Raw genomic sequence first — 12,895 nt, forward strand, 5'->3', positions numbered from 1 at the left:
GTCAATAATATTTCTTTACATAGCAATCCAATACATCAATATATGCACATTTTTGAAGAATAAGTTACCGTATTTAAAACCTTGGAGAAAACATCAATCTGGATTGTAGTAAATGTAAGTAATAGTAATTAATCTACTCATGTTCATTAATAAATGAATTATCATTTTCAAAACAATGTTGTTTATATAGTGTATAGATTTAAATACAACTAAAAAAGCGAGGAACAGAGGTAAAAAACGTGACCAGTGAGTATTGTAAGAAATTGTATATTTTTTAGTTTTATTTGTTTTTAAACCTATGAATCATATCACTCTTTATAAGCCATATGGCTGGTTAACTATGGAACTGAAATATTTACAATATCAACAGCAGAGTTAGGGCTGACTGCATTTTGTTTTAAACTCATTCGACATCAAAATTCAGTATGTGGTATTTCAAACATTTTTCTCCAAACAAAAAAAGTCAGGTTTTTTTAGACACAATTATACAAACCTAATTATTACTTGCAAAGTCATATTGATACATATATTAAGACATTTCTGAGATAAAAACTATGTAAAATGAGAATTTACTACTTTGAGAACTGCGTATCTGAGAAAGAGCCAGCTTCTAAGTCATCTCAGTATTTAGATATTTAGGCACCTTTTCATCTTGCAAATCACTCAACATCAGCACTCCATTACTTTGGTATCAGTGATCAGTGATCTCACATTGGTTAGAGTTTGAACAATGTGGACAACGACAAGTATGATACCGAAGTAATGGAAGCGCATTTCAAAATTTCAGAAGGAGGTGTAAACTAGCGTTTCAACAGCCTATAGGTAAACCGCTTACAAAAAGACCCTGGATTTCAGTTCACGCAGGGTGGGGTAAATACCCCTCCGACGCTGTGATGCCGCCCTCTCCCAGTATCCCCACTACTTCTCGGCATTCGCTCTATTAGATCAGCTGATTGATCTGGCTCAGTCGGTCTCGTTCACTGCTGCGATTAGTTCAGCTAAACCGGTCAGTACAGAGTTACTGAGCCTTCCCGCTAGAGTATGTTATACCGGTCATCGTGTTGACCGAACAAAATGAACGAATGAACGACTGGATGTAATGACCGAGTGAGCGAAAGGATCTGCTAGTAAAAAAGTGTTCGAATAGAGGAAGAAACAACAACAGCATATCATACAGTGAATAGACAGATATATAACAATAAATGTATTATTTCAGGAATCTAGTAAATGCTGATGTATCTATTAAAACATATTTAAAAGTGTAATTGAAAGTTACTAGATACATTACTAAATATTGTAAATGTTAATAATTATAATCAATGGACTTGGTTGATTGATATGCCTTTGATTTATCATAAGTAAGGTTATTACAAATAACCTTACTTATAATATAACCCTATTTGTAAGGTTATATTACAAATAGGGAGACTCTCTAGTCCCCCTGTTGGTTATACGATTACGGTTTTATTCTTAATCGGTTAGCAGTGAACTAAAGTAACGACTGAACAATTTTGAAAACCTGGTGTAACCTAATTAATGTATAAACTCAATAGTTTTAGTTAGTTCCATATGATGTTAAGCTTAGTTTTAACGATGATTAAAAATAACATATCTGGTTTGAGAAAATATCAAACTCATTCATTTGGCAAGAAAAAGTGAACGAACGTTCTAGGTGAACGGGTCTTTTGAAACACTCTGATCTGGATCACTTGTTCACTTGACTGACCCGTTTGAATTGATGGCCAGCTAATGGCCACTGCCACTGCACGGCTAACCTCAAAACAAAATACAAGCTTCCTAGATACATCTATGACTACATTAATCTGTTCAATTAATATTTTACGCTTAGACTGCGACACAAAAAATATATAGTTATAGAACAGGTAAAGTAGCTGCAGTGTAAGCAAAACTGTGAGAGCGAGACACGATCCATACAGCTGATAAACAGATACAAGAAGGTGCTGGTCCCACCCCCCACCCCAACTCCCAGCCGGAGGGGCCCCTCCTGCGTGGTACTGCTCAGAAATTTGCTTCTCCGCAGGTTTCTTTAATAGCGGTTGACCTATAATTTATTTCAGCAATCTGCCCACTTGCCTTTTCTAAAATTCCCGAGATCACTTATAAATCTAATTAGAGGCACAAATAGCAGTACATTGCAAAATCTTAACTATTATCTGAAACAGTCCAATAGTAGTAAAACTGACAAACATTTTATTGATATAGACAATTTTAAGTCATCGGTACTCTACAAAAACATTTTTTAAGAGATTTTGAAAACTTAATAATTTACTAATTATAAAAAAATGAATAAAGCAATAGATTTTGGAGATAACAATAATTTTCAAATTAAAAAAATATTTTTATCTTATTTGATTGCAGTCAATTAATTGTAAAACACTCTTCACAAATGAAATGTACATTTTTATTCCTCCCTAATTTTGCAGCAAATTTATTTAATAATATAGTTCCTGCTTTGGCAGAAAGTTTTGTAAGTTTTTTAAATCTGTGTTGGTTTGATTATATTGCTCCTAATTACTTCATAAAATTTACATTTAATTGTTCAGTATATGTTTGTTTCTAAAACATAAAAAAATCCAACGTCAAGAGTTATAACAATATAAAAGCAATTTTACATGAAAACTTCATAACTTTCTTATGGATTTGTTGTATAATACAGACATTATCTGGAACTTATTTATTCACATCATGCCCATATAATACTTATGTGTGGTAAAGACAATATATGAGGCAATAATACCATCTTAATATAGTTGTGTTGCAATTTTTATTCCAAATTTTAATTTTTCAATCATATGATTAATAAAACTATTATTTACAGGAACGACGGATTACAAAAACTGATTGAAATTAGATTTTGTTCAATTAATTTTTTAATTGATATTCAAGCAAAATTGTATCCATGAGTATATGAGTTCTATGATTTCATAATGAATTAGGTTCCAAAATATTAAGAATGAACTGAAATTGAAACACATATAAGAAAAAAATTGGCACTTAGAATCATCCTTCAAGGACACCATATTCTAATTTTACAAGAAGATATAATGTTAAGGCAAAATCTACTTGTTGAATTGTATTGGTTTAGTAAGATATAAAGTCACATTTGTTGTATTCAAATATATTATAGGTTTCAAGAATGTCTGAAATAGTTTCATGGTCAACACAAGCAATAATGGTTAGGACAGAAAGATGTCAAAGTTATAAATTTCTCCAACTATTAACTAACTGCATAAAGTGTAACATAGTATACTTTATTTTACTTTCTTAACTCAAAGACTAATAAAATATTGAATTTTTATGTATTCAAACCATTGATTAGAGAATATTTTTATTAATTTGAACAATTGTTGAATATTTTAATGAGCCAAGGATATTGCAATTCTGCCAACAGTGAGGCCTCCTCAAAGTAAACCTAGAAGGAATGAACGCTTTTCTAGCTTACATAGCTTATGAAAATACTAAATAGCTAAAGATGAAATGTGAATTCATCAAAATTTGTGAGAGAAAACACAGAAACAAAAAATGAAATGATAATAAAGCATACAGCAGATATCAATCATTAATTTCCCTCAGAATTTCATTTCACAACATTGTAACCTGATTGGTGGATGGGCATAATCCTCAACTGCCTCTACTTTTTGTAACATAAACTGTTTTTAGTTCTGTGTTGTATTTTTTTTTTTTTTTTTTTTTTTTTTTTTTTTTTTTTATTTTTGACTTTTCAGATAATGTTATCAGTTTACACAACCTGAATGTGCCTAAAAGTAGATTTTCTAACTCTCTGATTTTTAACCTTTTACTTAGGAAATTCCAAGAAAGAAGAAATTCCTTAATGTAAATCTTATCAGCCTAAATACTAAAAATTAAAATGACAAACATATATTTTTCAACTATAATAGTGAACAAAGTACATTTTGTTTAAATATTTCCACTTTTAAAATGTAGCATTACTATGTTTTTACTTCTATAAGAAAGTTCTTTCCATTCTGATAACTACTTGATGGCTCTCATAGAAATTACAGTGGTTAACTAAATATCAAATAAATAAATATACATATAAAAGGAGTAATACTGTAAAATCAAGATTAGAAGTTTAAATATTTATGATATTTTAATATTGTTATGACCTTTTATAAAAATACAAATAAAATATTCTTGTTTTTTATACCACCAATATATTATATTACAAGTTTCAGTTTTAAGAAAATAGTCATTCAGGTTCAAAAAGAGCCAGCCCTAATAGGATAGTTTTATCACTTGATATGGCTTGACCAGTCAGTGGCTTTTCCGGGAATAATGTTCTAGGAGAGGTATTTACTGTAAAGTAAACAGATTTTCGTTTTTGTAGGCAATTAAAAAAGTCCTTTGTCTTGATGGAGAATGGCAAACTGGAAGTAGTAATTTCTTTGACCAAACATTAACTAAGTTATAGAAATGTAGAGTTTACTGAGTTTGGTTATTATAGCAAAAATGATTAAATTACTACTGAGGTAATTCGAAATTCGCGGTAACTATTCGAGCGGCGAGCAAACAGCGCAATGCGCATGCGCGCCGACTCCCGGCATGCCTTGCGTACGGACCGACGCCATTTGCAGTGAAACCATTGGTATTTACTGTAAAGTAAACAGATTTTCGTTTTTGTAGGCAATTAAAAAAGTCTTTTGTCTTGATGGAGAATGGCAAACTGGAAGTAGTAATTTCTTTGACCAAACATCAACTGAGTTATAGAAATGTAGAGTTTACTGAGTTTGGTTATTATAGCAAAAATGATTAAATTACTACTGAGGTAATTCGAAATTCGCGGTAACTATTCGAGCGGCGAGCAAACAGCGCAATGCGCATGCGCGCCGACTCCCGGCATGCCTTGCGTACGGACCGACGCCATTTGCAGTGAAACCATTGTATTGTAGGTTGATGTTGATTGTGAAAATTTACAATGTTCAAAACAATTAATCAACCCGCCGGCTGCGAAATATGATTAGTTACCCGGTTTTTGGGTTTTTGACAGGAAGGTACGTTCCATATACATATATGATATTCATAGAAAGATAAGTGCAGTATTATTTTAAATATTTGTTATGAAATCGGACCTTACTTTCAGATGACCCTATTACCATTGCAACTAATTTTTATCCATTGAAATAAATATTTTACATGGTTTTAAATAGCTTTTAGTTTTAAAACAATCTGAATGGACTCTAATTAATTAGTAGGCTATTAATAACAAGTTCTCTACTTTTGAATTATTGGTTTGCTAGTAACAATAGACGTTATGTAGCCTAAATTAAATAATGATAATGAACCACTAAAATTCTTACGCTAGTCTTCGATTACAATCTTAGTTGGTATTAGCGCGAAAGGGTTGTTGATGTTGAGACGTTTAAAACATTTTGTAGAATCCTCTGTATTAGTAAGGTATATTGCTCTTAAATTCAAAGCTTACTTTTTACAGAATCTTATTACAGGGTTTTAGTGTGTGGTCTTGTAAGCTTTTTATATTGCAAATGATTTATTCAGCTGATCTACAAATTGTAATGGGCTACGTCTAGTGAAAACAACATTCAACTACAAAACTTAGCTGCGTACAATAATTAGAGTAGAGTGCACCAATAAATGTCCATCAGGTCATGTACTAAAAATATAAATAAAACTAAGCATTCATGCAGGTATTAAAATTAAACAATAACCAACATTTAAAAAAATTACTGCATGTAAGAAAATAAAGATTTTGAATAATAGTTACAAACAGTGTGTATTAGTTCGTGTCCCTGCACTAATAAATTAATATATAACAGAAAAAGGCTATTAGAATTATATGTAATGTAGGTAATCAGGCTCATTGTAAACCATTATTCTCTATGCTAGGAGTATTGAGTTTATTTTATTTGTATATATTATTTAGTTTAATCAATGAACACTATACTTAAACAGCCACATACATCTGTATAACACTCGAAATAGTGTCCAGCCACTGCTCTGTAGTAGCTCCCAAAAGAATTTTCTTTATATGTGAACTAAACTAAATAATTTCCCTAACAAAATTTACCTAGTTTAGCCTTAAGAAAAAAGTAAGTATACTAACTTACTAATCGAATCTTTGCAAAATGTAGATCATATTTTTAATTGACCGTAGAAGAAATTTATGAATTTTTTTTTATGTTGGGTCGTACATTTAGGTCAGTAGAATCCCTTTTTCTCTTTCCCTCTCTGGATTCCTGTAAAATATTTTGGTTTGCACTATTTTTGCATTACTATTGTTGATGTTATGCTTACTGCCTATTTATTTTTGTTATTGCTATTTAGTTACTTAAATAACAATATTGCAGTTCTAATGATAAAGTTTAAAATTATTATTATTGTTACAGTCACATTCATATTTATTTGTTATTATGCTGTTTATTGTTACTATGCAGTCTATTTTTATTATCCTATTTAGTATTGTTATGCTATTTATTGTTATTTATCCATAGTTTATTTAATGTTTTTTTTTCTTTTTAGACTCTTATCTGCTAGATACAAATTATGTATCTGCAGTTGATGAATGTGAGGATCTCATGTTTTTTTCACATTTGTTAGTCTAGTCTCATATTTTAGATATAATTTTATTGTTTCACTGTGTGTATATGTATTACTTAAAAAGGCATTGCCTTTGGTTAAATAAATAAATTATTAAAACTTGTATTACGTTTCAGAATCTATTCACATCATAATGTTGCTCCTAAGTTTACATCCTTCACCCGGTGATCATTTTAGGAATTCACGAATTTTTTGTGGAATAAAGTTAATTGAACAAACCAGTTATATTGTTACATTTCACCAGTTTTACATGAAATTTAAATATTCTCCACACTGTTGGGTCCAAGGGAGTGTCTCCACCGGAAAAGCCACTGTAACAAGAAGCCATGTCATAAACGATGTTTGCACGTAGTGCTTTAACTATCAATATTCAAGGGATAAAGCTTAGTACCTTTATAGAACTAATCTTAAAGCTAGTGTCACTATTGCTTAATATTATATCTTAATCAAGCATTTTATGTCAATACATTCTCACTTATCATTAATTTTTGGTAAATGTAAACTCTTAAACTTCTAAACTACGACTATGTCCAGATCTTACAGTCTGAAGACAACTAGATTTCTAAATGTCTACAGTTTCCTAAATGTATTGCAACATAAACTATGATGATGAAAAACATCTACGAAGAATGATCCATAGGACTACATCAAGATTTGTATGAAAAAACTTTTTTACAAGTAAATGATACTTTCACATTTTTATTTACCAATTGTTTTTACGTGAGGATTTTGAAATCAATAAGATGTTTGTGGTTCTCATTAGTTCAGAGGAACATTTTAACTCCTCTTCTTTGGTACAATACATAAAATTACTTGAGCAATAAACAATCTATAACATTTAAAAATTATTAAAAAAAAGTAAAACTGCTGTGGTTACTTTAACCCTCTCCCGCTCGCAAGGCATGAATCGGCACGGCCACCACATAGCCACTGCAGCCTAAACGGCACAGATCGGCACGCACTGATTTACCCACTAGAGCCGATAAGTGCTGCTCTCGTGTAGCAATATTTGGTACTACTACGGGTTGTTTGCTATCAGGAGACCATTTACTTTACTTTTACAGTAGATTTATTCCATTATTTGGCTATTTATATTAGTTGTGCGGAAACAATGGCGGGTTGTAGTCGTACACTTCGTGACAGTGAAATCAATCTCGTTATTAGTAGTGATTGCGACGATTCAAGTGAGTGTAGTGATGTACCAGAGCTTTGTGAAGTGGTTTGTGGCATTGAGGATGTAGTTCGTAGTGATCACAGTGGCAGTGGCAGTGACGGCGAGCCAGACAATGACCTTCACCAAGTAACTGCGCAACAAACAACGCAAGTAACTGCCACCGGCGCCCAGCTGTCCGTGTGCCCCCTCCCTGGTCTCGTACAATCAACTTCATTGAACCAATATATAGTAAAATAATTAATATATATAATTTTATAGTTAATTACAATGACAAAACCTGTGTAAGTTGAGGCGCAGCGTATTTTGACCGAGTGCGACCGGCAGAGCGAATTAATTGAGGTTAGAAGCACCGTGAGCGCCTGGAAACAATGCGAGCGGGAGAGGGTTAAATGATTTTTTATGAATATGAATATGTTACGGTATAATTATTGTATTGTTACAGCTATTGGTCCAACATTTTCTCAGCAGAGCTAAGAATTATTAATTCCGTTAAAAAAATTGCAAATAGAATTATTGTACCTCTCTTTATTTATACTTACAAGTATTTGTTGATTTTAATTAAGAATATTAATGTCTCTTAATTAATCAATAAAATACCTTGGACATCGGCAATTTCTTTGTTAAAAATACTTTGGACTAAAGTATGAACAATACTTTATAAACAATTGTTCTCGACATCACATTTAGTCTGTATTTATAAGTAATTGCAAAACCAACATTTATAGAGAACAGTTAATGTTAGATATTACGTAGGCTACCACAGTAATACATACTTAGATGTAATAAAGCTCTCTTCGTTGCATAATGAAAGTAAAACTAAGCCTAATCATAATATTGCAATAAACTATCATTACAATACTGTATCAACTAGCACTGTAATATTTTAAAGCATTCTATGAAAGACCTTAAATATTTTATTTACAATAAGGTACTAGTTGAGAAACTGACCTGTATTCATAAAAAACTTGGATCATTGAAATATTGTTCACAACAATATCAATATAAAATCTCAATTCAATCATAAATTCAACGTTTTAAAAACTAATTTAACAATTATTACTTACAGTAACACATTTAAAACATAGTATACGTATATTAAAGTTTATCTGTAAATATAACAATTTACGATAAAACTGATCTCACAGACACATAGAAAAAGACAAGTTGATATAAAAACTCAATATATTACCAACATTTTAAATTAAGTCAACAACAAGAAATGTATGTAACATGCGAGTTGTGTTCTGTTTTAGAACACAATGTTTATTGTTAAACATTGACGATTTAATGGAACTGAAGAATCAATTATTCTAAAATAATTTGAATTGTAATGATTTAAAATTTGTAACATACATTAAAAATAAATGTTATGTTTGTTCCCTCATTACTACAAACCTATGTACAGTTAAATTCAAGATTGTATTTTCTACTCAAGATCAGTTAAATAATCTTTGAGAATGTAATATTGAAGTTTAAACTGTATTATTTTAGTAATCATTAATAACAATTTCAGGTGAGCAAGTATCAGTATGGTGGAGGGAGGCTCAAGTAATATTGTTTTCTAGTAATGTGTAGCCATATTATTACCAGTTTCAAAAATTAAGTTGGTTAAATGTTATTACCAATGGTGACAAACAACAATCAAAGATAAATTAAACCTAAATAATTGTTAAGTACAGACAAGTAAACTAGTACACGAAGGGGAACAGTTGGAAGTCTATTTTTATTTGCGTGTTTTATCTATTATTTAATTGTACTTCAATATAATTTTAATTGTATAGTGTACTGTAGAAATGGAAAACAGGTGGAAAAGATGAAAATAAGTAATAGTGCAAAAACATGGCATAACATTTTGCTCTCTATACACTAGATATTTTACCATTTCCAAATTGCATTATAGCTCGGGTCCTCATAAGTTCAATTTTACATTTACGCAAAGTGTATTATTTCTTTAGAGACTTAATGCATATGTGAACTATGCTGCTTTTACTGAGTAGACATGAAAATTGATTCATTACTGTTAGTTATTTTATTTGTCATTTGCCTTCTAAAAGAAAACATGATATTTGAAAAAACTTTGATTTATTGGATGTAAACAGTACACTTAAAAAAAATGGAAAATTTCTCTAGATATTTATATACTTGACGTGCATGCTGAGTTTGATAAAGCAATCTTCGTAATGTATATATCTTACGATTTCATTAAATTGTATTTATCTGAATTAAAATTAATTATTTTATATCTTTCTGGTAAAGAATTCAGTTTGTACTATGAAAAACTGAATGGTTTATAAATACTGAAACAAACTCAATTAAATTGATTCATTAATTAATTAAAAATTTAAAACTATGATAACTAGATAGTTTTTGCGTAACAGACAAAACAAAAAAGTATTTCTTTTTCTCCATACATAATTTTTTTTAACTTTTGGTTCGTTCGGCATTTGGCTGACTATTTAAAATGCAGACACATCAAAAATAAAAAATCTTTGACTCAGGGATATAAAAATGGATATTTACACCACATACCAAAATCCAATGTTGTTATCGTCAAAATATTTTGTGGGGGAGCAAGCGAACTGTTACCGAAGCCATCTTCAGTCAACATGTTTTACACTGAAACTGCCAATAAAACATTCTGCTTATAGCTAACTATGAGCTGAGAGAAGCGGAGCTATAACGTGGATGGCCAATAACCAATACCTTAACCAACCAACAACCAATATGACAAAACAGGCTTCTTTATCACTAAATGAATAAGAATAAAGAATGGATAACAAAGCCATAGAGATCATGTTTTGTCGTATTGGGAGTTGATTGGTGAAGCTATAGCCAACTACGTTATAGCTCTGCCTCCTTTAACCCACTTGTATAAGCATATAGTTTTATTAGCAGTTTTCTTTAATATCTGTTTACTAAAGATGGCTATTCACAGCAAGGCCAAAATACTTCAAGAATTTATTTTTAAAATTAAATTATATGTAAATGTTTTGACGTGGTTTGATCAAAAAAACTGAAACAATACTTATGATACAGACTGTTAAGAAAACTTAAGTTCACATGACTGCCTCAGGGAACCTTAGTAGTTATTATCTTAAGCAACTGAGATGTCTCTGAGATTAAAAGATTAAATCCTAAGTGATTGTGCACAATGAGAAACCATGTAAATGGCCTCAGTCAATTTGATTTGCTGACAGTTATTGGATACAAACCCTACTCTTTAGCATGCCTATTGTCTTTGACAGATGGATCTTAAAACACTTAAAACAGAGATTGGTTAGAGAGATGTGAACTTTCATATGGAGTCATGGTCCAAGTATTGTGAGTGCATATTGTTGTTTGGGGTTCATACTACTAAACCGTGTATTACGTTTAATGTTAGCAAACCTTTTTATGTATGTTATTTCTGTTTAGTAAGAGTTTGCTTTTGCTTGCAGGTTGAAGAGTAATGATGGAGAATACCAAAGTCAGGTGTGAAAATGTTCTTGACGTGTACATAGAGGTGTACACAGAGTTGGAGCAGTACAATAGAAATATCATCAGCACAAGCATATTGCGTTCCAAGAATGTTAATAGTATAAACATCGGAACAAATACTAAACCCTGGGAAGGCCATCATAAAGTAGTCTGAAACCATCCTCCTTACATTTCATCAATCAGTTATTCAACATAGAGCTTACTAGCTTTAAAAGAAAGGAACAAGAAATGCAGTTGTAAAATTTCACTAATGGGCATTATATTTATACCCTGCTGTAAGCTGCTGAGACGACCACAGAGGAACCATGTGTGTTTCTCTTTACACAAAACCTCACCGAAGGATGGGATAGGATATGGACTCAACAATTATGATAAGGTTGAAACTGGCTTGTTCGGGCTGGACTAAGACTGGTTAAAATATGATGATGTATAGTAGCTACTTTGGGCTTCACACACAATTTTCTACTGAAAAACGGACATGGAGGGCATAATGACGTTCTATATAATGGTCAATTCACAGTCCAGTCTTCGAAAATCATCATCAACATTAGAGCAACACAATTCCTGTACTAAGCATTCCTTTTCCTCTGTTTTTAATTTTAATAAATGTCCACAATTTTATATTTAAACAAGTATTTGACAACTGGCGTAACTTTAGATATGTACAAAAAGGCTTTAATGAAATATCTCACAGTCAGTGAGTATATTAGGTATTTTAAACGCTGATCATAAAAAATTGAAAAGCACCGCGATAAAGGAGTGAATGCGGATGTTTGTAATCTTTGAATCTGCCGAGGCATAAGTACTAAAAGATACTCTTACATTATTTCTAGATGTTCATCTTGCATATGAACTTTAAATTTGGCCAAATATATATGCAAAGATAAATATGATTGATTATACAGAGTACAATGACAGAGTAAGATGAAGCCTTGAAACAAAGCTTCAATCCATTGTTTTATAACAAGTAACTACAGGAAACAATGGGAGTCCTGCAATTTTGAGTCCGAATCACAAGAACTCTTGGAATATTGACAGACTGCTAAGATCCAGTTTCCAAAATTGCATTCCTCCAAAGTTCGTGCATGACCTAATTATCTTCACGCCAAAGTCTAAGGACACGAGCTGATACTATACCCTACTCCAATATATCCTAACCTCAAATCTACTAACCAACCCGACCTCCACGTACCTAGATTATAAGACAATGACATCACATCAGGTCGATATATGTAGATGTCAGCAAGTTTGAAGTGCATGTGAGTGTGAGGCCTCCCAGATCACATTTATTGTTAAAGAACTCTACAATTGTATGGCAATTGTCTGCGACGTGTAACAAACGTTAAAGAGCGATTCGTTATTAGTGATAGAAAAATAACCAATTTTTCCTTAATCAAAAACATTACCCTTGAGAACTCTCCCTGTAATACTGATATATCGAGGATAGTTCAAAACAACATCAAAAATATGGAAGTTAGCCGAGAACTATTAGATTGATTGTACAGTTAGGTTATAAATGCTTCATGTCTTTATAAAGTACTACAGCTACTCATTTATACTCTAAGGCGTATTAATGTTTATTTATTATTTGTAATTTAAATTTCTAAAAAACCAACAAAACATCTACAATGTATAATCTACGAAAAG

General features: G+C 31.4%; 1 protein-coding gene and 1 long non-coding RNA gene across 2 annotated transcripts in view; one reads left to right on the plus strand and one right to left on the minus strand.

Annotated features, from left to right (window-relative positions):
* Positions 1 to 1,324: 1,324 nt before the first annotated feature.
* On the plus strand, positions 1,325 to 1,850 carry LOC124357978. The gene is made up of 2 exons (XR_006922014.1): positions 1,325 to 1,363; positions 1,408 to 1,850. It is a non-coding gene; the product is annotated as an uncharacterized LOC124357978 (long non-coding RNA).
* A 1,983-nt stretch (positions 1,851 to 3,833) lies between these two features.
* LOC124357977 overlaps positions 3,834 to 12,895 on the minus strand; it is a 75,936-nt gene continuing 66,874 nt past the window's right edge. The window contains exon 10 of the mRNA XM_046810148.1: positions 3,834 to 6,908. Within this exon, the coding sequence (XP_046666104.1) occupies positions 6,803 to 6,908 (106 nt within the window). The 3' untranslated portion in view covers positions 3,834 to 6,802. The remainder of the gene's footprint in view (positions 6,909 to 12,895) is intronic.

Source organism: Homalodisca vitripennis, chromosome 3 (genome assembly GCF_021130785.1).
Source record: "Homalodisca vitripennis isolate AUS2020 chromosome 3, UT_GWSS_2.1, whole genome shotgun sequence".
NCBI lineage: Eukaryota > Metazoa > Arthropoda > Insecta > Hemiptera > Cicadellidae > Homalodisca > Homalodisca vitripennis.